The 26873-nt window shown below is 41.8% G+C and overlaps 2 protein-coding genes across 2 annotated transcripts in view; one reads left to right on the forward strand and one right to left on the reverse strand.

The window, feature by feature from the left end:
- Positions 1-16919, reverse strand: part of LOC308610996 (E3 ubiquitin-protein ligase RLIM-like) — a gene marked incomplete at both ends in the record, with an annotated part of 72155 nt that extends 55236 nt beyond the window's left edge. Inside the window, 5 exons of the mRNA XM_081259949.1 lie at positions 11521-11607; positions 11888-11992; positions 12130-12201; positions 15911-16232; positions 16894-16919. Of these exons, the coding sequence (XP_081116075.1) occupies positions 11521-11607; positions 11888-11992; positions 12130-12201; positions 15911-16232; positions 16894-16919 (612 nt within the window). The remainder of the gene's footprint in view (positions 1-11520; positions 11608-11887; positions 11993-12129; positions 12202-15910; positions 16233-16893) is intronic.
- The window catches only part of LOC308611005 (transducin-like enhancer protein 1), a 240702-nt gene extending 222172 nt beyond the window's left edge, over positions 1-18530 (forward strand). The window contains exon 5 of the mRNA XM_081259956.1: positions 18032-18530. Coding sequence (XP_081116082.1) covers positions 18032-18193 — 162 coding nt within the window. The 3' untranslated portion in view covers positions 18194-18530. The remainder of the gene's footprint in view (positions 1-18031) is intronic.
- The last annotated feature ends 8343 nt before the right edge of the window (positions 18531-26873 follow it).

The raw sequence follows: 26873 nt of genomic DNA on the forward strand, positions 1-26873 counted from the left end.
TATTTGGTTTATTTGCTACTTAGTTTTGGGAATTCCTTATAAATTTTGGATATTTACCCCTTACCAGATATATGATTTTCAAATATTTTCTCCCATTCCATTGGTTACCTTTCCATTCTGTTGGTTGTTTCCTTTGCTGTGCAGGAGCTTTTTATTTTGATGTAGTTCTACTTGTCTATTTTTGCTTCTGTGGTCCGTGCTTTTGGTGTCATAGCCAATAAATCATTGCCAAGATCAATGTCAAGAAGCTTTTCCCAAAATGTCCATCGACAGATGAATGGTTCAAAACATGTAGTATATATTTACAATGGAATATTTTCAACTTTAAAAGAAGAAGGAGGTTCTACCATTGTGGCAGCAGGGATGAACCTGGAGGAAAATAAGCTAAGTAAACAAGCCAGTCACAGAAGGACACATACTGCATAATTCCATTTATATGAGGTACCTAAAATAATCAGACTTCATGGAAGCAGAGAATAGAATGTTGGTTGCCAGGGCCTGGGGAAAGGGAGAAATGGGGAGCTGTTGTTCAGCAGGTATGAATTTTCAGTTATACAAGATGAATAAATTCGAGAAATGTGCTGTACAAATAGTGTCTGTAGTTAACAATAGTGTTAAGCACTTAAAATTAGTTAAGAGGGTCGATTTCATGTTAAGTGTTCTTACCACACACAGAAAAAATGGGACACAAGCTTTTGGAGGGGACAGATATGTCTATTACCTTGATTGTGTTAATTGTCTCATGGGTTTATGCATATGTCCAAACTCATCAAATAGTATACATTAAACATGTGCCATTTTTTGTGCATCAGTTGTACCTTTATAAAGCTGTTTAAAAATGTTTATCTATATTTGATATCTTCCCTTTATTACTTCCTTCTCATGCTTCAATCCACTCCCAATAGAATCCATCTTTTATTACTCCAATAAAAAGGTACTTCATAAGTTATTTCCAAATCCATGGATGCGATGTGAAAATTTTATCTCCTACTTACTTGACCTGTAAGTAGGATTTGCTTCTGTCTTTGAGACTTGATTTTCCTTGACCCAAAAACTCCTCTGGTTTTCCTCTAATCTCTGCAGCAGTTCATTCTCTATCTTCTTTGCAGGTGCGTATCCTTCTCCTCAGACATGAAATGTTGAAATTCTTCAAAATTCAGTTCTAGGCCATTATGTCCCCTCACTCTAGAACTCATAATATGATTTCACAGAAACACACAGCTTCAGTTACCAACTCCATAAAGTTTGGACATTTGTGTACCTGAGACCTCTAATCTGAATTCTGTAAATCCAGTTGCCTATTTAACATCTAAATCTGTTCATTTAAAATATACATAAAGCTAAATACTCATGGTCTCCCTAAACTACCGAATCTCTCCTCCTTCATTTTCATTTGTGTTAGTGTGTAGTGACACCATTCACCCAGTTGTATAAACCAGGCACCTAACAATAATCCTTGAGTTCAACCTCTCGCATCAGCCACTATATCCTATCCATTTATCAATCTTATCCATTTTACCTCCTAGATACTTACTTAATCTACCTAATGTTCTCTATCTACTCATCGTTGTAAGTGGTCAATTAATGCATGAATATAAATTTCCCTGATTGCTTTGCTTGGTACCTATAGTTTTTATGGCAGAAAAATTTATATAAAAAAATCCGTTCATCTTCCCTATATCTTCCCTTCTGTTCCTCCATCCTCCTGTCCCCATTTCAAGCAAGTATCCAGGACTCCCTAGAAACCTTTTCCTCAGGAAATATGCCATTTCTAAGCATCAAGGTGTGAAGGAGGAGATTACAAGGCAGTTGGAGGATTAAAAACCAGTGAGTACAACAAGCACTGCCTGACACTACCTTGTTACTGGATAGAGCCTTGGAGCTGCACCAACTCATTAGAGGGATGTAGTTGAGAGAGGTATATCGAAGGCATGTAATAGGCATGGTGTATCTATCTCATCAAATATTTCAACATCCCAAACATTATACAGGAACATTTATAAATGGGACATAAATGTACAGGAGTCCCGGTCTCAGAAGACCAGAAGGACCTCCACAACACTTTCATGTTACAGGGTTTTTATACCACTTTGGTTGTATAAAGTACCTCTAATAATGGCTGAGTCTAAATTCTCTACCTGCTCAGTTATTTAAAGAATTAAATTCATTTAAATCAAGTAAAGAAACAGTAGGTTTATAGCAGCTCATAACTGCTTACTTTTAAAAAGAATTATTTATTTATTATTTTTGGCTTTGTGTTGGGTCTTCGTTGCTGCACGCAAGCTTTCTCTAGTTGTGGAGAGTGGGGGCTACTCTTTGTTGCAGTGTGTGGGCTTCTCATCGCGGTGGCTTCTCATTGCGGAGCATGGGCTCTAGGTGCGCGGGCTTCAGTAGTTGTGGTGCACCGGCTCTAGAGCGCAAGCTCAGTAGTTTCGGCACACGGGCTTAGTTGCTCCGTGGTATGTGGGATCTTCCGGAACCAATAGAACTTTATGTTCCTTCCTTTTATCAATTTTAAAGGTTTAAAATGCTTTCGATTTTTTTCTTCTGGACAAACTCAAAGAAGGACTTTTATCTATGAGGTCCACACCTGATATTCTCAGTCAGAAGTCATCTGCCCAAGGAGGGCCTAGTATCTGAGGCCAACAGTCACGTCCATGTCCCTCAGGCTCCAGCCTATGGTCAGAGGCTCAGCATTGTTGCTCTGATCAGCCCACCATAAAGGAAGGCTCTGTCGAGTGAGGCCTGACGTGAGAACGTGAGGCATGATCAAGCAATGGAGAACTCTGTTCTCCTGCAGAAATCCCAAACTCTCTAAATAACCCAACCCAGGGCCGCAAAGTTATGCTTTGGATTTTATCCTGGAATCTCCAAACACTCAGATAGGCCATGGGCTTCTACTGGAAGCCTTAGTCCCCCCAGAACTACTGGCCCTGCCTGGCCTATGATGTTCTATCCTCTCCTTGAACTTCCTATCTTAGGTGTCTCTCTGACCCAACCAATCTCACTGAGAAATGTGAGCAGGGGAACAAGAAAATAAAGAATCATTCTTTGAGAGGCAACTTTTGGTTCCAGCTCCAACACTTAAAGAGCTTGAGAGTCATTACTCCAGTCTTTAGAAGAAGCAAAATCTGAACCAATTGAAAGTCAGTGACTTTTCTTGTAGCATTAGAGAATTAAGGTCACAGGGCAAATCACTCCAAAATCTTCATAGAGGGTGAATGCAGAGAATCACAGTTGAGGTCAGCTTACCTGAAGCAGAGGCCACTGGAGCCATAAATTGATAGGAACACTTAAAAGGACCCTTTGACAAATTGCTAGAGGATGCACATGGGCTAACATGAGAGCGAGAAACTCCTAGGGTTATTATGTTAGGGGGGCCTCCACCTATTCATGAGTTTCGCCTATGGGAACCCCACCAGGTTCTCACAGTGAAGAGCCATGAAAAATTCTGATGTTTCTGGTGGAGGAGTGTGGGAATGGGAAGAAAAGTAACAATTTTGAAAACATTCTGAAATATCCCCTGAATGTTCTCCATAACAGAAGCTTACTCCGCAGAGGAAAAGACTACCAGAGACTTATCCCACATGGGAGAAGGGAAGTTAGCCAACTCCAGTTCCCTCTAGCTTTCTTATCTCTTCTAAAAAGTGAAAAGAAAGAAAGAGAGAAAAGAGTTAGAAACATCTGTGAATAACCCAGGGACACAGGACCACTAAACGACAGATTTAATCATATCCCCTCCCCCCCAGCACCTTACTACCACATCAACAGGGCTCCAGTATGGTAACAGAGGATCATAGCCGAAAAGCTGCAAGGCATAGGCTCTATATAAGGAGGAGACTTAGGGGAATCTGAAGACACCAAGGGAGATGAAAACAAGGACACTATAGGAAATTGAAGTCTCTGACATATACAGCTACAGTAAATATTAAACACAACCAACACCTACCTGGATTAACATAAAACTTCACACTGAGGTCTGTTTACTTCAGTTCCTATTACCCAATACATTATGTCTGGCTTTTCAACAAGAAATTACAAGGTATGATAAAAAGGCAAGAAAAAACAGTCTGAATAGATAAAGCAAGCATCAGATCCACATTCAGATATGACAGAGATTTTTGAATTGTCATACATGGAATCCAAAATAACCATCGTTTCATGTTAAGGGCTCTAATGGAAAAAGCAGAAACATGCAAGAACAGATGAGTAATAAGCAGAGAGAGGGAAACTCTAAGAAAGAATCAAAAGGAAATGTTGGAAACCAAAAACACTATAACAGAAATAAAGAATGCTTTTAATTGGCTCATCTGTATATTGCCTATGGCCAGGGAAAGAGTAAGTGAGTTTGAAAATATGTCAGTAGAAACTTTGCAAACTGAAATGCAAAGAGAAAAAGAATTTTTAAAAAAACCTTTAACTCAGAATATCCAAGAACTGTGAGACAGTTTCAAAATGTGTAATATACATGTAATTGAAATACCAAAAGGAGAAGAAAGAGAGAAGAGAGAATAAGAAATATTTGAAGAAATAACAGCCCAGGATTTTCCAAAATTAATGACGGATTAACCATAGATTGTGGGAGCTCAGAGAACACCAAGCATGTAAATACGAAGAAAGTCTATACCTGGACATATTTTATTAAAACTGTAGGAAGCTGAAAGATAAAATCTTGAAAGAATACAGAAGAAAGTAATATCCTGCCTCTAAAGGAACAAGGATAAGAATTATGGGCTTATCACAAACCATGCAAGCAAGAAGAGAATTGAGTGAAATATTTAAAGTGTTGCAAGAAAAAAAAAATCACCCTAGAACTTTGTGCCTAGTGAAATTATCCTTCAAAAGTGAAGGAGAAATAAAAACTTTCTCAAACAAAAACTGAGATACTCATCAGCAGCAGATTTGCCCTGGAATAAATGTTTAAAAAGTTCTTCAAGGAGAAGGAAAAGGACAACTCAGCTCTACATAAAGGAAGGGAAAAGAAGGAATAAATGAAGGTAAAACAAAACTTTTATTTTTCTTATTCTCAGTTGACCTAATAATACTAATGATAGTGTATGGGGTGATTATAGTACATGGATAAGTGAAATAAATGACATCAGTGTTACAAGGGACAGGAGGGGGGAATTGGGAACTCTGTTATAATGGAACCTGCACTACCTATGAAGTGGTATAATGTTCTATATAAAAGTGGCCTTAGATTAGTTGTAAATGTATATTACAAATTCATGGGCAACCATGAAAATATTTTCTAAAGAAGAATACTTGACATGCTAAGAGAAGAGAGAAATGGAATCATATAAAGTGCTTGTTTAAAATCAGAAAAGGCAGAAAAAGAGAAGAAGAAAAAAAGAATACACATAATAAATACTAAACAGTTACAGATATGGCAGATATTAATCCAACTATATAAAAAAATCACTAAATGTAAGTGTTCTAAATTCACCAATTAAAAGACAGACTGTCAGTGGATAAAACAAGATCCAATTATTTGTTGTCTACAAAACACCCACTTTAAATATAAAGACACAGATGATTAAAAGTAAAGGGAAAGAGAAAACTGTACCATGGTAACACTGATGAAAGAAAGCAGGAGGAACTATATTAATTTCAGACAAAGCAGGCTTCAGAGCAAGGAAAGTTATGAGGGATAAAGCGGGGCAGTACATAACAACAAAGGGGTCAACTCTCCAAGAAGACACAAGAATCCTTAACGTGTACAATCTAACAACAGACTGTCAAAATATGAGGCAAAAACTGGTCCAACTGCAAGGAGAATTAGGTGAATCCACTGTTATTTTTGGAGAGTTCAACACCCCTCTATGAGAAATGGACAGATTCAGCAGGCGGAAAATCAGTAAGGATATAGTTGACCTAAACAGCACCATCAATCAACTTGATCTAATTGACATTTGTAGAATACTTCATCCAACAACAGAATATTCATTCTTCTCAAGCACACATGGAGCACTGACCAAAATAAACCACATTTTGGGCCACAAAACACACCTTAACAAATATAAAATAGAAATCATACAAAGTATATTTTCAGACCATAATGGACTTAAACTAGAAATCAATTACAGAAAAATAGCTGGAAATGCCAAAATGTTTGGAGAGTAAACAACATGCTACTAAAACATGGGTCAAGGAAGAACTATCAAGAGAAAAATATTTTAAACTAAATGGAAATTAAAATACAACTTGTCAAAATTTGTGAGCTGCAGAAAAAGCAGTACTTAGAGGGAAACTGATACCATTGAATGCATCTATTTGAAAAGATTTAATATCTTTGAGGGACTCTGGTTTGCTGACCTGACCGATTTCTCCCTGTTTCCAAAATATTGGGAAACATGAATTCCTCCTTAGGTAGCACAGTGCCAGAAGAAGGAGCCCCACCCAATACACAAAGGCAAGGATGGGAAAACCTAGGAAGTTGAGCTGGAGCTCAGCCATGGTGCAGTAAGGCTCCTCAGACAAAGAAGATGGTCCAGATCATCAGAAGTGCATTGCTGCCTCAAGCATCTGGGCATTGAAAGTGCACATTCTAGACTAGAGTTCTAGGCCCACATTACAGAGGTTAAGCAGAAACACCAAAGGTTCTTGAGGGTGGGGGAGGGGACAACACAAGAGAGATAACCCCACAGTCCTTCCCCCACCATCCAACCCAGCAGATCTATCCATCCCTCCAGGGCCCTTTAGATACCTCTAACCCACCTTCCAACCCACACATTTACATACCATATATTTACCTTAGTGAAAATTTCTATTTATACCACACGTTACCCAGATATTACCTGAGACCCTTTTGCTGCTTGGTGATCTACCTTTGGACCCCACATAATATTTAAAACTCTTCTATGCCAAGGGATTTTTACCTCCAAGCCTTCAACTACAGCTTCCCCTCATACATAATGTGTTCTCACCTGTATGAAGCCAGAAACATAGTCAGAAGAAATATACGCCCCCATATCTCCTCAAAAGAATTCACATTCACCAAAAAGTGTAAGAGTGCAGAGTAGCCTGTACCAGTGAACAGGAAGCATGACAAAAAGGGAAACAAGGGCATGGCACACCCATGAACCTATGGCAAACAACTTAAAAAGCTTTAGTAGTTCTTTTTTTCCTAAAATCCCTCTTCGGCTATTTAGCCCCCTAAGGTTCTCAAATCTAGCCTCCTCCAGCCATACAGTGTCTCATCCTGCTGCTTGCTCCCTCTTCTGAAAAATCCCTCTCAAAACATTTAAAATTTTTTTCTTTATTTTACAGAACACAACCCGAAGGACCAAACACACCCTGATTTAAGGAGTGGGCTTCTCTTTAACATAACTTCTAATGAGCACAATATTTAGCAATACGTTTTAGCTTTTTGGAATCACACTCATGGTTACTTCTTCTATGAAAAGTTTTATGATTTTTTCCCCATCTACTTTCTTACTTGCCACCAAAATTCCTGTTGGCATCTCCATACCTTTTTAAACAATGATGTCATTTTTGTTGATGTGTATATGTATTTATTTTATCTCCCCGTGCTAGTCATTTAATAGTTGTAGCCCTTATGCCTTCATTATTTAGATTATAAACTGCTGAAATTAAGCTGTGTCATTTCCTTACTTTGCTTGCCTGTATTCCCTCGTTGAGTCTGATGAATCAGTCTTGACCCCAGATACCTAATTCTCTCCCTCCCCTATGAGGAGGATACTAATAATGACAGCTCCTTTCTTTACCTGTCTTCTCCTGCATCCACAGCTCCACTGTTGTCTGTACCCAAAAGGAGGGTCCATTTCAAGCCCACTCCATCTCACATACCTTCCTCCCTTGACTGCAGGAGGTGTATCTGTTCAGAAAAACCCCTCCACATATCTTTGTATCTCTGGTATTTTTTTTTTTATAGAAAGTTTGGTCCTGACTGTCCCTGAGGTCCCTAGGATTCACAACTGTAAAAACATCCTCTAAAGTCTGAGCAATATAAGCTCCACCAAAAGAATTTCCAGGATAGAAGGGGTCATAAAAATGACACATCAAATATATTCTTCAAGAAGTGGCCTTGTCATAAAAAAAGAAAGACTGAGAAACACTGATCCAGATTAAAGGAGACTAAAAACACATGACAACTAAATGCAGTCTGTGATTCTGAATCCTGTAATGGAGGTTTTGAAAAAAAGCCACAAAGGACATTACTCAATAAATTGACAAAAATGGAATATGAATGGGAGATTAGTTAAAAGTTTTATGTCATTGTTAAATTTACTGAAGGGGAAAACTAACTGTACTGTATGTAAGAGAATCTTCTTTTTCTTAAATACACAATGAAATATTCAAGGAGAAGGTGCATGGTGCATGAAATGTATTTTCAAATATTCAGAAATGTATGCATATTTTTCATATATGTGTGTGTGTGTGTGTGTGTATTCATATATAGAGAGAGTGGAGGCAGGAAGGGAAGGAGACAGAAACAGAGACAGAGAGAGGAGAGAGATCTCAAATGGGTCAAAATGTTAGTAGGTAAGTCTGGATAAAGGGTACATAGTGTTTACCATCCATGCATCTTTTCCACAAGTTTAGTTATTTTCAAATAAATACATTTAAAAAATGGACCATTGCCTGCTGTCCTGGATTTTACCTAAACTTTGGGATTTCTGCCTTTGATTCTTGCAGCTACCACCATCACCATACCCAAACCCCAGAAATGTGTAATGCCAGCTTCAAAAGTTATCTCACATTCTGTCTCAGGCAAGAAACCTGGGACCCTCTGCACATTTCAACAGGATTTTACAAAATGCTGAAGAAGAGCACCACACCCTCCCCACCAACAAATTTTTTTTAATTAAACACAATACAAAAAAAAGAAGGAAAAAAATCAACGTGTTTACAGCATGGAACCCCTAATTTTTCTGATCTGGTGCCACCAGGTCATCCGTCTTCTGGCGTTTTGTGGTGTGAATTGGTTTGCCAGCACTTCATCTGCTCTGCTCACCAGTTACCATTCCTCCACCAGATTTCCATCTTCCAAAAATGTGTTGACATCTTTTGTTGTATCCTCTCTCCTTCTAGTCATCCTTAACCACTTATTCTTTTTAAATCCTTTGTTTGAATAGTTTTATTGAGATATAGTTCACATACCATACAATTTACTCATTGAAAGTGTGTAATTCCAGGATTTTTAGTATACTCACAGATATGTGCATCACAATTTTAAAAACATTTTCATGACTTCAGAAAGAACCCCGTAACCTTGAGCTATTTAACCCGCCACCCTTCATCTCCCAGCTCTAAGCAACCATTCATCTACTTTCTGTCCTCTCTTGGCTTCCCTATTCTGAATATTTCACATGAATGGAATCATACGTGGTTATTTGTGACTGGCTTCTTTCACTTAGCATGTTTTCAAGGTTCAGCCATGTTGTAGCATGTATCAGTGCTTTTTAACGCCAAAAGTATTACACTGCATGGATATACCATATTTTATTTACCCATTTATCAGTTGATGGACATTTGGGTTGTTTCTGCCTTTTAACTCATGAATAATACTGCTTTGAACATTTGTTTACAAGTTTTTGTGTGGACATATGTTTTCATTTCTCTTGAGTACGTACCTAGAAGTGGAGTTGCTGGGTCACATAGTAATTCTATGTTTAACATTTTGAAGCGCTGCCAGACTGTTTTCCAAAACAGCTGCACCATTTTTCATTCCCACAAGCAGTGTATCAGGGTTCCAGTTTCTCCGCATTCTCACCAACACTTGTTTTAATCTGACTTTGTGTTTCTCGTCATTCTTGTGTGTGTGAAGTGTTATATCATAGTGGCTTTGGTTTTCATTTCCCTGAGGGCCAGAGATGTTGAACCTCTTTTCACCTACTCTTACTTTTTTTTTTCATCTACTCTTGCTTTTAATGGCATTTGGGGAAAGAGAGAAGATAAACAAGTGTGTTTTATCTACTGTGTTTAACTCGGAACACAATAGCTCATTTTAACTATGTGACAGGAAAAATATTTTCTTGTAAATATTTGAAAACACATATAGTAATGTCAAGTCTTTATCAACATACCCAGTTTACTACTTCTATGCTCTCTGCATGTTATAGTTACTGTGTGATTAAGGGAAAGCAATATTGTGCACTGAATTTGACCTGTAAGATTACTTCTTATATGGGGTTGAGGGAGGAATTCATTCAAATGACTCCTTAGGGTTGACTAAAAGGCAGAGCAGAACTGATTGCCAGAGGCTCTAAAGCACAATGCTTTTTTGTCACCAATGCTGTGTACATCTGTTGTGAATAACTGTGTACCACAGGTGATAAGTATCAAAGAAATGTGAGAGCTCTGACGTGGGCACATAGCATATGTCTTAAGAGATAGATGACAAGGTGTTTAAATGGGCTTTTGCACTTTAATCATAGTGTAAAAGATGGGATGTATCACACATGCCAAATGATACCTGTGAAAGCTGGGTGAGGGGTGTATGGGAGGTTACATTGTTCTGTCTGCTTTCGTGCATGTTTAAACATTTTTTACTAAAAAGCTTTAAAAATAATAAAAGATGTAGAGTGACTCATAAGGAGAGGGAGGGAGCAAAAGGATACCTGGCCAGGGTGATCAGTCCATCAAGACTAGAGTTTAGCTATCTCTCAATAAGGAAATTTCAGGAAGTGTAATTCCTTTGACGTTGGGAAAGAAACTTCTTTCCATATAACAGGAAGGAAGAAGGAAAGGAGGAATGGGAAATTTTTTTTTAAGGATTTTGATGAAAATTTCCCATATCATGACTTCTAGTTCCTCTGTGAATGGTGGTTTGGCACATCTGCTGAGCAAGTGGAGATGGCCTAAATTTGAGAAAAGTGAAGGAGATTTGAAATAGATTTGAGTAGCACTGGAGAGAAAATGGACTAAGGAAACAGTGACCTAAGTTCCATTTGTTTTGTTCACATGTTAGTAAGCATGGAATAAGAATTTGTGGAATGGCTGCATTATTTCCAGGTAGCATGAGGGCTGAATTTATCATGGCATCAGTAGACTTGATTGTGAGATTTAATCCAATAGTCATCAGCTACTTATGGGAAGGTATTTCTGGAAAAGGCAGAGATAGGGGATTTTGCCAGACGGGAAGGATTCAAGGTGATTGGATGGGACCTATTTGTAGTGGAGCTTTTTAAATGTTGCTTACCTGATAGACCACCAAGCCTACCTTGGAGAGAGAGAAAAAGAAAACAAGAGCTTGGTGGATAGAGGAAGAGTAAGTGGAAAAACGACCTAAAGTTGAAAAATTAACAAGTAGTATATAAGCTGGGAGGATGGAGGATGAGGCCAAAGGGTGGAATGTCAGACTGTATTATTCCAGATGGCAGAAGTGTTCCTGGTAATAAGCTCTACAGTGTGGCAGTGACTGCACTGGAATGGAAGTAAAAATGAGATGATGTAGGAACAGGGAAGCTGGGTTACTGATAGGTCAATCCACATGGAGGTTAGAGCCCTCCACCACTCCTCACCTCTTCATGTTCCCCACCCTGGGCCCCCTCCCACCTTTTGTCCCTCTCCCGGGGGCTCCACGGAATCTGCCTTCTCTGTGTGACCATAAGCTTCAGATATTGTAGGATCAATGTCATAACTCTGGATAAGAAAATAAAAGTAGTGAGAGAAGGCTGTAGTGGACATCTATTTTTGTTTTTTTGTTTTAACACCCAGTATCCATAAGTCTTTCTGGAAAAACTACCTCAGGTGCTCTCTAGGATACTCACCCTATTTTTGAGTCCCAGTCTGTACAAGTAGAGTTGCCTTCCCTCTAGACCTCACTGTAAGGGTGGGTATGTGTGCAGCCTTGGCCAAAAACAGGAGGTCCATGCTAAGCCCCCAAATGTCTGATAACCCCAGTGCATAGTCTAGGACTCACCTCTGGTTCCTGAGCTGCAGGTATTCTGGGGAGGTGTACCACGGCTCCACCAAGGCTATTAATATCAGTGGTGGCACCTTCATCTTGATTGGTGAACTGTACACACTAAGGGCAATATCTTGTATATTCCCATCAAGCATAGATGGAAGGAAAGCACCATGATCACCTTCCCCAAAGAGGGGGATGCCATATTGATGACATCCTTGGAGATACTGTTTTAGTACTCAAAGACACCCCCATGCCTTTTTGATATAAGGCATCAGTGTGCCGTGCAGTTCTCTGGTCAGCCTCAAGGACATGGTGCTTGGATCAGACTGAGGAATGGGGGAGCAGGACAGGGTTAGAATATGGGAATGATGAGGCATGAACTTTGTTCCACCAGTAAGGACATTCTTTCCCTTCACTTTTTCTTTCTTTCCCACTCACTTTAAGACATCTTTTGATTACTCTCAGCTGTATTTTACCCTGGGAGGTAGGTGGCTGCCTGGTCAACATTCCTACCACTGACAGCTGAGTGGTGTATTTCCTCTGCAAAAAAAAACCAGTCATCAACTGAGCAGCCTGAAAAAATATCCCGGGAGGGGAACCACTTCCCCAGGGTGCCTTTCTAGTAAGGAAACCTCCATATCAAGTTTAAAGTATGCTCTCCAGATACATTAACATGACCCACATAACAGATTCTTAAGCAGCTGCTGTGCTGTTCCTGGACCCTACGGCAAGTAGCCCAGGGTCCAGTAGAGCAGCACCTCCGCCCAAATAGTGCCATTCAGGGTTCAGCCCCCTCTAGGAGCCTCTGGTCACTGAGTTCTAAATAATGATTAAGCTGTTATTTCTTCTTCAGCATTATTTTCAGAAAGTATACCTGTACTTAATGCTCCTCAGGTATAAAAGACCTATCTCCCCTACTTCTCTAAAGGATATAAAACATTCAGTGAGGAGGGATATGTGGGCTGCTATACATTTTCAGTAAGGCTAAGCTACGCGGCAGAAGACAAAGCCCACCTCCTCAAATTTCATCAGGGAGGAAATGGGCTTTGGGGTGGGGCGGGGGTGGTGGCGGGGGTGGAAGGGGCACAATATCTATTTCTTAGCAAGAACTCCAGAGGACTGGTCACCTTTTAGCCAAAGCCAAAGGAAGCAGTCAGTAAGAGCTGAACTATCTCCTTCCTTTCCCTTACACATAAGCCCTGAGTTACCCAAAACCCATGCCCCCAACACAGTACACAGTACACAGAAAAGATACACTATTATTAGATAAATATTTATTGGGGAGAATCAATAATCTCTACAAGGAAGGAGTTATTTCTGGATGGGAAGTCTTCATCCCTGGAAATTCTGTGGAAGTGTTTTCTGTCTAGACAGTAGAGACAGATGTCTGAACACAGGGCCTTCAGCAGTGCTGAGCGCAGTGGTGGGTGCCTGGCCAGCTTGACGCCTGCGGGTGGGGCTTGGATGGGGCACAGGCTCCCTGTGGGACACTGGTGGGGGATGTTTGTGACACAGTCGCTGGTCCTTGAATGCCACAACTTTCTGGGGGTGTCTCTTCTTATCTCTGATCTGTCTTGTACTACTTGGAGGATAACTCTGGCCAGCAAAGATAGCTTCTTGATGGCAGGACTTGATATTTGTCAGTTTACAGGAGGGAGCCCTGTGGTTGAAAGGATGCCCCTGGACAGGCTCTGTCCAGACCTGCACTTGCACCTTTTGCTGAGTTTTCCTAAACTGCACTGGGGAAGGAAGGGGCTCTTGAGAGTAGGTGACATCCATTGCATACTGACACCCCGGTTTCTCATCTAGGAACTTCCTGATGCCTGTCGCGATTTTCTGAGCTTCAGTTGTCCCAGTCAAGGCAGCTCTACTTTTAACTAGGCCTCTGTTCTGCACAGTTGATATGGGGCTGCCCTTTTCCTGGGCATCTTCTTGCCTTTTGTATTTTATCCCAGAAAAAAGCCATTGCAAGAAGTGCTTCATTCTTTTTCTGATATGGCCTTCAGGAAGAGGCTGTCCCTTCTGTGATAGCATCTGGGAAGACTTGCTCGCAAGTGTCTTCTCTAGTACCATCTCCTGAGTAGGGAAACGCTTCCTCCTAAGTTGGGATGTCCCGAACCCTTTATCCCCTCGATCAAGCTCTTCTGCCTTGGGCTCCAGAGGGCTCACTCTCTTTGCAGTTGGTGGGAAATTCTTATCCTGGCACCTCCTTAAGGCATGCTTAGGGACCCAAGGTTCCTGCTGCTGCTCCATCCTGATTCCTCTGTCCTCCAAATGGACATGCAGCACCTGGGAAGCTCCCATGTCCCCACCTGAGACACCCTGGGCATGAGTCAGTGAGGCCTCGTAAGTCAAGTTATCTGAAGCAAGGGATGTGTCAGTGGGTTGGCCTTGAGCCTGGCTATGCTCCCTGTTCTCCAGTTTAAAGTTCAACTCACTGAACAGTTGTTCTTTAAGGTCTAATGATTTAGGATCTTGGGGAACTGGTAATTTGGGTGGGGGGCTTCCAGTGGTCACGGTAGTTTCTACTTTATTCTCATTCACATTTATCATTTGGGAGCTCCCTGGCTTGCTAGTTGCCAACATGTCACTAGTTTTTAATTGAAGAGTATCAAGCTCCTCAGCCGTGAATACCTCCCTAGACCATCTGGGCATTGAAACAGGTTCTGACTTCTCCACCTTTTTGCCCCGTTGCATTTCTCCTTTATCACTGGAACGCACACTCTTATGCTTCGGCTCATATCTGGCCCCAGCTTGCTTTGCAAGCAGCTTTTGGGGATATCTGTTGGCCAGTTGAGTCTGTCTATGACCTGCTTTCCCTGTGATGCAGAGGGAGAGAGGCAGACGAGTCTGTCTGGCATCCTTAATTCTCTGAACACCCTCTGCCAGCCCACGGTTGACATCAGAGCGTGGTTGTCTCAGGACCCTCTGTCCTCCTTTGCCCACAGGTGAGGTGGCAGGGAGAGAACGATCCAGGTCAGGGGCTGAATTTGTTGTTCCCACTTTGTCTCCATGGAGAGATGCAGAGCTTCCTCTCAAGGACTTGAAGCTCCCAGATTTGGAGTCTGCCTCAGAAATCACATTGGTTGAGGAGGGCAAGTTGGCTTGAGACAAGGACTGGCATGAGGCATCTTTCAATTTAAAGATCTGGATGGATTCAAGGACCTTGCGGGGAAGGGCCCACAACATCCTCATATGAAACCTTTTAATATGGGCTTCCAGCATCTGTTGTGTACTGGAATCAACAAAAGTCAGGTCCTGGAAGGTATTCAGGGGGTAGGCCTCACCCACTGATGAGGGCAAACTTCTCTGTTTTGTTCGGGTGTGGGATTTCACAGAAAGAAGCAATGTTTGCTTGATAGCATGCCATGAATTACGCACAGTCTCAGGGAGCCGACCCTCATGTATGTCCTCCAACTTCTTGCTCAAATGTCCTTTTAGGACATTTTCAAGTTGTCTCCGACTTAGACTCTTTGCTGACACCCTTGAATTTTTCTCTGAGAGACTCACCATCTGACTGTTTAGGTCTTTCTCAGAGTCATACCCCAGATCCTTACCTGAAGAGCTCTTTAGGTCATTCAACAGGTGATCTTTTGGGCCATTCTCTAGGCTGTGTCCCAGATCTTTCCCCACATCTTCCTCTAGCTGGAACATTACACCAGGGCTTTCTGGAAGTGAGTTCTCAGGAACAGGCTTCAGTAAGATGGCAGTTGATTTAGATTGAGTGACAGATAAAGTGCAGTCTGGCTGTGGTGAAACAGACAGAGCTGGTGGTGCATGATGACAAGCAAAAGAATCGGGGTGATTCATTGCCTGGGACAAATCTGATAAGGGGTTGATATCTTGGGAAAGGGTGGGGTCAAGAGAGAAAACGGTATCCGGAGACAAAGTGGCCTCTCGTGGGAGAACAGGACCTGCTGTCTGAGTGTCACATGGTAGGAGACGGGGAAAGGCAAGGGGTTGGGGTGGGGAGTAGTCCACAGGGAATTTGGAATCCAAGGAAGGAAAAGGCTCTGGTGCCAGAGAATGACCCACTGGGGAGGGTGAAAAAGAGTCAGCTAAGGGGGTCATTGGGTTAGGGGAGAGAACGGAGGTGGGCAGTGTGGTAGGCTCAAGCAGAGAGGCTGGTGTTAGGTCCCTTGGAGGGACTGTTGAGAAGGCAGGGGACAGAGTAAACGATGACTCAGTCACAGAAGCTGTGGAAGCCAACGGGGACAGAGAGGAAGGAGAATCTTCCAGGGCCTCTGGGAGTAGCAGCCGACTGACCTCAGCAGTTGCATTATTACACACCTCACAGAAGGGGTCTGGACATAAGAGTTGATGCAAGCGGCTGGTGTCATCGTGCCGGCCCAGGGTGCTGCAGAAGACAGGAAGTACAAAGGTGCAACCAGGACCAGAACAAGGAAAGGGGGACCTGCTGGCCTGGCAGGGGTGGGGTCACTGGAAGCCTGCTGCCCCTTCACATTGCTCCACATCCATGAGTTCACAACATGCTCAGTAGCCCTCACCTCAAGGCCTTCATCACATACTCATTCCTATGCTACCCCCTGCCATGACTACAGCAGGTTGCACTGAATCCCTGGAATTGCATAGAACATGCTAAGGGGGGATCAGGAAAGAAGGGGAAAGAGTCACCTTTTCAGAATAGAAATCAGCTGCGTTTTCTCCTCTGTTTCTGTCTGGTGACATCTCCAACCTGAGAAACCAGGAGAGTGGGTTATATGTAATGAAGGTAGAAGCAGAGGGATAATAAAGGAGTCCCCTTATGGGAAACCCTTGGGATATTAGACTCTGAAAGACCCAAGAATTAGTAGATGAGGTCAAATGGTCAATGATATTAACATGTGTATGTTGCTTCTTGTAAAGTACTTTCACATGCATTTTATCTCATGTGATGCTCAAAACCACCATGTGAAGCCCAGAGATCAGTGTTGCCTTAGAGAGGGATCTGATCATCCAGGAAGTCAAAGGACTTTTACAAAATCAGGACACAGAAGTTCTGACTCTTGACATCTCACCTGGCCACCTGTTGGGAAACACCCATTGCCCAGGTCCATCACTGCTTCATGCCCAGCGATGAGCAGAGCAGGGAATCTGAGAAGTGTCTCAGGCTCTGACTGCCTTCCCACAAGCCTCTCCTCTGAGAACTCTGGTCTCTGAGAGAAACTGTACCTAGCAGTTGACATCCTCAGAGATCAGGGACCTTGGATCTCCTGGAAAAGGCAGGAAGGGTCACCCTTGGAGAGTTCAGGTGGGATAGGCAGAACCTTACCTTTTGGTGTTCCACCTTTCCTTCTCCTCTTGGCTCTGCCCTGATGCTGAGAACAAAAGAAAAGAATGAAGGGCTGGGGCTCATTTCTCTCACTCTTCTCTAGGAAACTCAGATATTCATTATCCATGAATAATATGACTCTCTTTTAATTAACAGAACTTTATGTTCCTTCTTTTTATCAATTTTAAAGGTTTAAAATGCTTTCCATTTTTTTCTTCTTTGACAAACTCAAAGAAGGACTTTCGACTATGAGGTCCACACTTGATATTCTCAGTCAGAAGTCATCTGCCCAAGGAGGGCCTAGCATCTGAGGCCAACAGTTACGTCCATGTCCCTCAGATAGGACCCTGTATCCTGGAGCTCAGGCTCCAGCCTATGGTCAGAGGCTCAGCATTGCTGCTCTGATCAGCCCAGCACAAAGGAAGGCTTTGTCGAGTGATGCCTGACATGAGAATGTGAGGCATGATCAAGCAATGGGGAACTCTGTTCTCCTGCAGAGATCCCAAACTCTCTAAATAACCCAACCCAGGGCCACAGAATTACTGTTTGGGATTTTATCCTGGAGTCCTCCAAACACTCAGATGGGACATGGGCTTCCACTGGAAGCAGCCGCAGAGCACAGGGAGACCAGGTCGGTGCTTTGTGACCGCCTGGAGGGGTGGGATGGAGAGGGTGGGAGGGAGGGAGATGCTTGAGGGAAGGGATGTGGGAACAGATGTATATGTATGACTGATTCACTTTGTTATAAAGCAGAAACTAATAAAAAAATGCACACACACACACACACAAAATGTGGGAATAGAAATGGAAACAACAATAAAGAATCTCCGTTGGGGGCTCACCCAGGGCTGCTTACCTTTCGGATGTCTTTGGTTTTACTAAAGATAGATGAAAATGGCAAGCGCACCAGGTACCACAGGAACAGAAGAAGCAACCCCAACCCGCACAGGACGACGAGGTTTTGGTCAGTATCCAAGGATGTTGAGTCACAGCTCGGACATGGGTCAGTAAGCTGTTCAAAAACGAGAGAGCGTTCCATTTTCTGAATTCCGTTTTCTGAATCACAAGGCTGCTTGAAGTTACTGAAGTTATTGAGCAGTCCCAGGCCTGCATCACAGAGCACTGAAGAGTCACAAAGGGTTTCTGAGTGTGGGGGAGGGGACAACATGGAGAGGGTGTGTCCACGGCCCCTCCCCCACCCACCAGTCCAGCAACCCCTTCCGCCCCTGCTGGGCCTTCCAGGTCCCTCTGCCCTACCCTGCCATCCTATTTTCCAACTCCATCCTTTCATGGTTTCATATATTTACAGTAATGAAATTTTCTGCTTGTCCCATCGGTAACCCAGATACTACCTGGGTCCCCTCTACTGTTTGATAGAAACTTGACTTGGGTCTCACCAATTCCACTGCCTTAAGTGTCTGAAATACTGTCTGGAAGTTTTGCTTGTACACACACATTTATACTCAGGATCATATATGTCCTTAAATCCATCTTTCCTATAGAATCTTTTCACTACGCAAACCCAGTTCTAAAGAACTTAAAAGTTCTTTTATCCAGTTTTGTGAATGTTGAATAGGGAATTTTGCTTTTTGTTGCAGTCAGCCGTTACCATCTTCAGTCAGAGGGGCTGACTCAAATAATTAAAATGAAGACTTCATTGTTCAACATTCACAAAACTAAAGTTACTATAAAATAAATGTAAATAATTAAACTTTCACGAGATCTTGAGGATAAGTCTGTAGCACTTATTTTTCTGAAGTTAGTGAAGCTTAAACTGCATAAAGACTTTTAGCACATGCTACACACACACACACACACACACACGCACCCTTTGACAAACCAATCTGGTATTTTCAAATCTAAGAATAAAGTGTTTTCTCATTTTATTCCAATCTTCCATCTTTTGTTTTGACCCTACTTCTTCCTACTCTACCTAAAATACAGACAGTCCCTGACTAGGGGACATCAATTTTCTAACATGTGCACAAATCCCTGTCCTAGTCAGTTTGGGCTGCCGTAACAAAACACCATAGACTGGGTGCTTAAACAACAAACACGTATTTCTCATAGTCCTGGAGGCTGGGAAGTCCGAAATGAAGGCAACAGCAGATTCTGTGTCTTGTGAGACCTACTTCCTGGTTCGTCAACAGCTGTCTTCTCCCAGCAACCCTGCAGAAAAAGTGGGTGAGAGAGCTCTGTGAGGTCTCTTCTATAAGAGCATTAATTCCATTCATGAAGGCTCCACTGTTGTGACCTAATCACCTCCCAAAGGCCCCATCTCCTAATACTATGATATCATATTGTTGGCCTTAGGGTTTCAACATATGAGTTTGGTAGGACACAAATATTCTGTCCATAACACTACCCAAAGGCTGTGCTAAGTCCTCTGGTGGCACGGTGGGACCCAGGAATGTCAAAGCCTTAGAGAAGAATCGAGTCTTGAGCAGCCTTACCTGATTATCCTTGTGGGCCCTGTAAATATCATCTTTTCTTAAGTGTGCCTTGCCACAAAGGTTGAGAAGCTCTGCTCTATATAATCATCCCCATAAATGTTTGAAACTCAACTACCTGCCATGCTTTTTTTCAGGCTCCTCTTGTCAGGTTTAAATAATCCCAGTATTTCCCTCCCCTCTTCCTACATCTTCCTTTCTAAACTCTTTATCTTCATGATAGCTGTTCTCTGAACTGTCTCCTAATTTCTCATGTCTTTCTTAAACTGTGATGCCCTTTATTTGACACCCATGGCCTAGCACAGTTACTTGATCTCCTGTGAAAGGGTTAGACAGCCTTCAAACCCACAGAGTCTTCTTTCAATTATGCAGGAACAGGTAACCTACCCTGAGGATAAAATCTGCCAAGAGGCACCACTTCCTCCAGACCTTGATATGCAGCCTCAGCCAAGTTTTCATTTAATAAATATTTCCTGCTGGAAACTAGGAGACACCAGTACCTGTAAGTCGCAGGCTCTGTCCTTAAGGACCTCATGGTGCAGTTTTAGGGGCAAGCCCTACACAGGTCAAGAGTTACATAACCGCACAGGAGAGGTCCCCCATGGCATTTGTGAATTGGCAAGTGATCTCTGGAATAGATCAGAGAAGGGACAGATGCTATGGGTGATAACTGCTCAGACATTTTATGCTCCTTAGGAAGGTATCCCTGCATGCCTCTCCAATTTTCTGATACAAATTAACGATCCTTGGAGAAGATGGTTATAGAAGAGCTTTTCTCTTTTAAAAGGGCACATGTTGGCTAGATATCCTTACATACATGTGTGTGCCTTGCGTGTAAAACTTACAAGAAGTTTCAATAAAAAGGCTTTTCCCAAAATGTTAATAAGATTCCTTTTCAGAACCTGGTAGAGCTCCTTCAAAATTGAAAGAAACAAAGGACTAAATGTACAGCACTTTTCTTTGCTTTTGTTTTTCTTTTTGTACCAACCACAAATAAACTCCATTGGTATTTAGTAGCAGAAGTTCACAGCACTTATCCTTCCTAGACTAACATCAATGATAAATTATAAATTTATTTGTCTAATTTATAAAACATTTTGCTTTCAGCGATCTCAGTGCATTTTCACAAACATCCTGTGATGTAAACAGTACAGGTATTATTGTGCCCATTTTATCAGTAAATAAAACTGAAGTTCAGAGACGGGAAGAAACTTCCTTAGATTTGGTTCAGCAAGTAAGTGGTAGAGCCCTACCTACTAAATTCCCCACATTCTCAATGCTACTATTTTAAACAATATAAATAAGTGACTTCTTAAAAAGTATGCCCTGGTACTAAAATTAAAGTGGTTATGTGATTGAGAATATTCACTTTATCCATTAAGTGAGGCCAAATTTGGGAAGTAAAGAAAAGCTATTTTTGGCATCCTATCACCTCTTAGGTACCTTTTCCTTTTCATTCTTAGCACCAGTGTCTTGGTAAGTTTTCTCTATTGCCCTCTTAAAACCTACTTTCAAGAACTCTATTACATATGATTCTCAGTAAGGTATAAATGAATAATAAAAGCTTAAAATGTCATCCCTCCCAGGAACACATGTCACACATTTTACATATATCTAACCCCAAAGCCTTGTAATAAAGCTCTCACCAGAGCATTTCAGGCAGCCATCCTGAGGTGGCAGTGGTGGCTTTCAGTAGAGTGAGAGCTTCTCCTCTCCGCCCAATGACATCTTCCCAGTTGACCTTCATCACTACACAGAAGTCTGGTTCCAGATTTCAGGCTGCACATGGTTAGATTATCCCCAAGAAAGAGTATTTTCCAAAAGCTCTACTAGAATAGTACGCTGCCTATTGGAGGAGACTCAGTAGGGATAAGTCGTTCGTCTAGGATTGTCACATGTCCTCAGTGCTCTCGCTCACATCCTGGCCACGGTCCCAGGGATGAGCCACGTAGAGGGAGCTTTTTTCAGGTTACCAAAGAGCCTGAAGAACAACAGATTCTAGAGTAGAATCCTTTAAAGCTGAACTGAACACTGCCGCTTTAAGATGTTCTTCGTTCATACACACACCACACTTTCATTGAACTCTACCATGTAGTATTTCTAGTAGAAATATCAAGAAAATAAGGCATTGCCTCTGCCCTCAGGCAGGTCATAGTTCAGTAAGTAAGGCCTGCAAACAAGTATAATAAAGTGATATGAACTATAAAAGAAGTAGGAATAAGAACACAATGAAAATACAGATGAAAGAGCAATTAATTCTTCCGCCAGGAGGGAGATGAGAGAGAGGCAGGGAAAATTTCAGACGTGGTGCCAACTGAGATGGGCCTTGTGAGGTCACCTCCTCCTCCTCTCCGTCCTTGCCCTGGCCCTCTTCCTGTTCCTCACCCCCTTCCTCCTCACCCTCCTTTGCTTCTTTCTTTAGACTTTAATTTTTAGAGCAGTTTAAGGTTCACAACAAAACTGAGCAGAAAACACAGAGCTTCCATATGCCATCTGACCCCCCCCCAACACCCCTCCACACACACACACACAACCTCTCCCACTATCAACATCCAGCACCAGGACTTCCCTGGTGGTGCAGTGGTTACGCCTGCCAATGCAGGGGACATGGGTTCGATCCCTGGACCAAGAAGACCCTACATGCCACGGAGCAGCTAAGCCTGTGCACCACAACTACTGAGGCAGTGCTCTAGAGCCTGTGAGCCACAACTACTGAGCCCGCAAGCCATAACTACTGGAGCCCACACACCTAGAGCCCGTGCTCTGCAACAAGAGAAGCCACTGCAATGAGAAGCCCATGCACCGCAACGAAGGGTAGCCCCCGCTCACTGCAACTAGAGAAAGCCTGCGCGCAGCAAAGAAGACCCAACACAGCAGAAAGGAAGGGAAGGAAAGGAAAGGAAAGGAAAGAAGGGAGGGAGGGAGGGAAGGAGGGAGGGAGGGAGGAAGGAAATTTAAAAAAAAATGCAGCACCAGAGTGGGACATTTGTTACAATCATACCTACATGGACACATCATTATCACCCAGAGCCCATAGTTTACGTGAGTTAGACAAGTGTATAGTGACATGTCTCCACCATTGTAGTATCACGCAGAGTAGTTTCGCTGCCCTGGAAATCCTCTGTGCTCTGCCTCTTCACTGCATCCTCCACCCTAACCCCTGGCAACCACCAATCTTTTTACTGTCTCCAGTGTTTTGCCTTTTCCAGAATGTCATATAGTTGAAATGATACAGTGTGTAGGTAGCCTTTTCAGATTGGCTTCTTTCACTTAGTGATATGCATTTAAGGTTCCTGCATGTATTTTCATGGCTTAATAGCTCATTTTTTCAGTGCTGAATAAATACTATTCAGTTGTCTGGATGTACCACAGTTGATTTATCCATTCACCTTAGACATCTTCTTGCTTCCCAGTTTTGGCACCTATGAATAAAGCTCCTATAAACTCTTTTTCTTAAAAAAACACGTTGTTGAGGCATAATTCACATACCATATAATTCACCCATTAAAAGTGTACAGTTCAATGACTTTTAGTATATTCACAATGTTGTGCATCCATCACTACAATCAATTTGGGAACATTTTCATCACTCTAGAAAAGAAACTCTGTTCCCCCTAGCCTTCACCCTTCAATCTCATCACTCTCCCCAGCCCTAGCTTACCACAAATCGACTTTCTCTATAGGTTTGTCAATTCCAGACATTCATATAAATGGAATTATACAATATGTGGCCTTTTATATCTGGCTTCTTTCACTTAGCATAATGTTTTCAAGATTAGTCCATGTTGTTCCATGTATCAGCACTTCACTTCTTTGCATGGCAAGTAATATTTCATTTTATGGATATACCACATTTTGTTTATACACTGATCAGCTGATGAACATTTGGTTTGTTTCCACTTTCAGCTATTTTGAATAAAGCTGCTAGGAACATCTGTGTACACATTTTGCTGCAGACATATGTTTTCATTTCTTGCTTATTCATTTTTGCAATAACTTAAAGTCACACTTTGTCTAAGTTTGTTGTTTTCTGAGATTTTGGTAATATAACCATATCAGACTCCCTGTGAAATGAAAGCTTTGGAGTCTAAATGCAGTTTTTGTCAAATGTCTGGGTGCATCAATTTGCCCTCCTGCCAACACTCTCAAAATTAGCCCTTGAGTCAGCAGGAATGATGGTGATGCATAATGCTTAACATTTAAAAGTAATGAACACCTTATGTTCTCAAGTTCCTATTCTTAGAAAATCAGAGGAGGGTGTGGGAAGAGAAAGTGCAATCCAGCCAAAGTGAACATGAGCAAACCTATTACATATATAAAAGTGCATGTGTGGTCACACTAAAGCATTGGGCATGTGTCTGAGGATGAGAGTAGCCAAAAAAATGAGGCTGAGAAAGAAGGGGACTCAACTGTGAATGACTTTGAATGACAGTTTAAGAAGCCTGAACTCTGGACCAAGGGAGTGGGAAGCTAAGGTTTTCATAACCAGAAGAATGGCATTCCCAGAGCTCTGTTTTGGAAAGATGACTGGCAAGGTGACTGAGAGTTAGGGGGAAACATGCAAATTATATCACATAGGACTCTTTCTCTTGCAGATGATAGAAAACCTAATGAATTCTAGCTTGAGCAAAATTTTTAATTTATTGGCTTCTATTTCTCTATAACACAGGAGCAGATTCAGTTTCTGACTTGCTACCTCTTGGTTCTGCTTTCTTGGTGTTGACTCATTCTCAAGCCACTTCTCTTATAGTCCCAAGGTGGCATCCAGCCAGGAAAAACAGAATTGTTGTCCCAGTTTCTCAACCAAAGTCCCAACATTCAAGTGACTGGGACCAGCTCAGGTCATAAGAACACCCATGAAATAATTACTGGGAACCAGAGAATACTACTGGCCTAGTCTAGGTCAGTGCTACTCAAAGTGTGGTCCGTGGACCAATGCCTGTTTCCACATGTTTGTTACCATCTACAACAAGATAAGTTTAGACAATCAGCCATAAAAATAAACGAAACTGAGTTCTTTGTAGTGAGGTGGGTGGACCTAGAGTCTGTCATACGGAGTGAAGTAAGTCAGAAAAACAAATACCATATGCTAACACATAGATATGGAATCTAAACAAACAAAAATGGTTCTGAAGAACCTAGGGGCAGGACAGGAATAAAGACACAGAGAATGGACTTGAGGACACGGGGAGGGGGAAGGGTAAGCTGGAATGAAGTGAGAGAGTGGCATGGACATATATACACCACCAAATGTAAAACAGATAGCTAGTGGGAAACAGCCACATAGCACAGGGAGATCGGCTCGGTGCTTTGCGGCCACCTAGAGGGTTGGGATAGGGAGGGTGGGAGGGAGATGCCAGAGGCAGGAGATATGGGGATATATGTATATGTATAGCTGATTCACTTTGTTATACAGCAGAAACTAACACGCCATTGTAAAGCAATTATACTCCAATAAAGATGTTAAAAAAAAAAGGTAAGTATAGAAACTGAGGATGGTTAGAAACTTGTACTGCAATTTGAGAGAGTCATTAAATTTAATAATAAAAACTGAGGCTTATATTTTGTATGTCATAGTTCGTGTGTCATTTTTCCAGTGATTCATTTTTACTATATTTGATACAAGTACCAGTCCACAGTGGATGGGGGTGTGGGAGATGAAGCAAACTGGTCCTTCACCACAGATAGTCTGAGAAACCGTGGTCTCATATACATGGTCCACTGTGAAGCCTGCGGGTGAATCAACATTCTGGAAGCACACAGGGAGACTTTGGGGAGCTCTTCTCCCCTCGCCATGAAAGAAGGCAAAAATAAATGTCCACTATAATCGGGATCTTAGTTGGAGAGAGGAAGGACATTCGCAGACTTACTTTAGCTCTCTTATTTTCTCAAGCTTTTGTCCACGTTGATCTGCCCTTATTCAGAGTCCCTAGTAAGAATTTACTCTGCATAAGCTTTGGATATGGCCAGTTTAATAGGCTAAACATTACATGGGCATTCACCTGCCTTGCCCATTAAAACTTGTATTACTAGAATCAAAGCATTTGAATGGCTCTCTTAAGCCATTAAGAGAAAAACAACTTTGAGCTAGACTAACACAAGGTAATTACTAAGCTGAGCGAAATTCCTCTGCCATGCTCTTGGCACTGAGGTATGGAAACTCTACAGCCCTATAAGAAGTCTGAAGGAAAAAAAGGTTTTATACAAATTTCAGGGGTCTAAGTTTCTCATTAAAAGTACATTTTAGAAAGTTGTTTTAAGTTAACTTGCTAGGGCAGTTGTACGGCAAGCAGACGGATGTAGCAATTTGTCAAACTGCAGCTTTCATCTCTCTTTTAAAATAATATGGAAACAATAAAAACACAATTAAAACTAAAATTAAAAAAGCATAATCTGAAAGAGTATTTTGATTTTTTTCTAATTAAAGCTCTGCAATTAAAGTTTTGCTGGAGAACAACCTGTGTGTTTCATCTCACAAAGGGCTAATAAATGCACAGAATTTGAGATGTCTGCTAAAACTCAGAGCTGGAAGTGACCTTGGAGAACCTTCTAGTCTGGCTTTCTCATTTTACAAATTGGAAACTGAGGCCAGAGCAGGTTTCTTTCTTTTTTCCTTAATCCTTTCTTTCATGTGTGTGCATGTGTGTGTTTTCTCTTGGTGTCTGCACCTAATTTAGTCACTCAATATAGGACTTGCTTCTTTCCAGTATGAAGACAAGGACTCAACAAACACCAAAGTTTATGCAGTACTACCTCGAAATCTGCAATTTTTGCCTAAGTGAACTTCACAAACCATTGAGATAGTAATGCATTTTTGTGAAAACCAAATGGAAATACAGCATGTGCCTTCATGCCCTCTGCAATAAACTAAGCTGAATGTAACTTCAATATTCTTTGGTGACCCCAGCTTAGTCTAATAAACAGCTGTGATACTGCAGAGGAGCAGGTGTAGGCGGTCTGGGACATGGACACAAATGTGCATTGTCTCCAGCAGTGCCCCACAAACCTGCTATCATTTTAAAAATCCATCACCTGTATTTTAGGAGTTTACCTCTTTTTCATAAAAACACAAGAATTGTTTGCCAAATGTACATATGCAGTGCAAAACTGACCTATGACAGAACTGCCTTTAGCAGGTCATGGGGCTACCCTAAAGAGTTAATGTAGTTTGGATCACTTTTATCCCCTCAGGGGGTGAGGGAACGACAGGAAGGAAATGGAATATAACAAATAATATAAGATTTGGTGGGTACTTAATTTGTGCCCCAAACTTTCA

Source organism: Mesoplodon bidens (assembly GCF_964165515.1).
Source record: "Mesoplodon bidens genome assembly, contig: HAP1_SCAFFOLD_49, whole genome shotgun sequence".
Classification (NCBI taxonomy): domain Eukaryota; kingdom Metazoa; phylum Chordata; class Mammalia; order Artiodactyla; family Ziphiidae; genus Mesoplodon; species Mesoplodon bidens.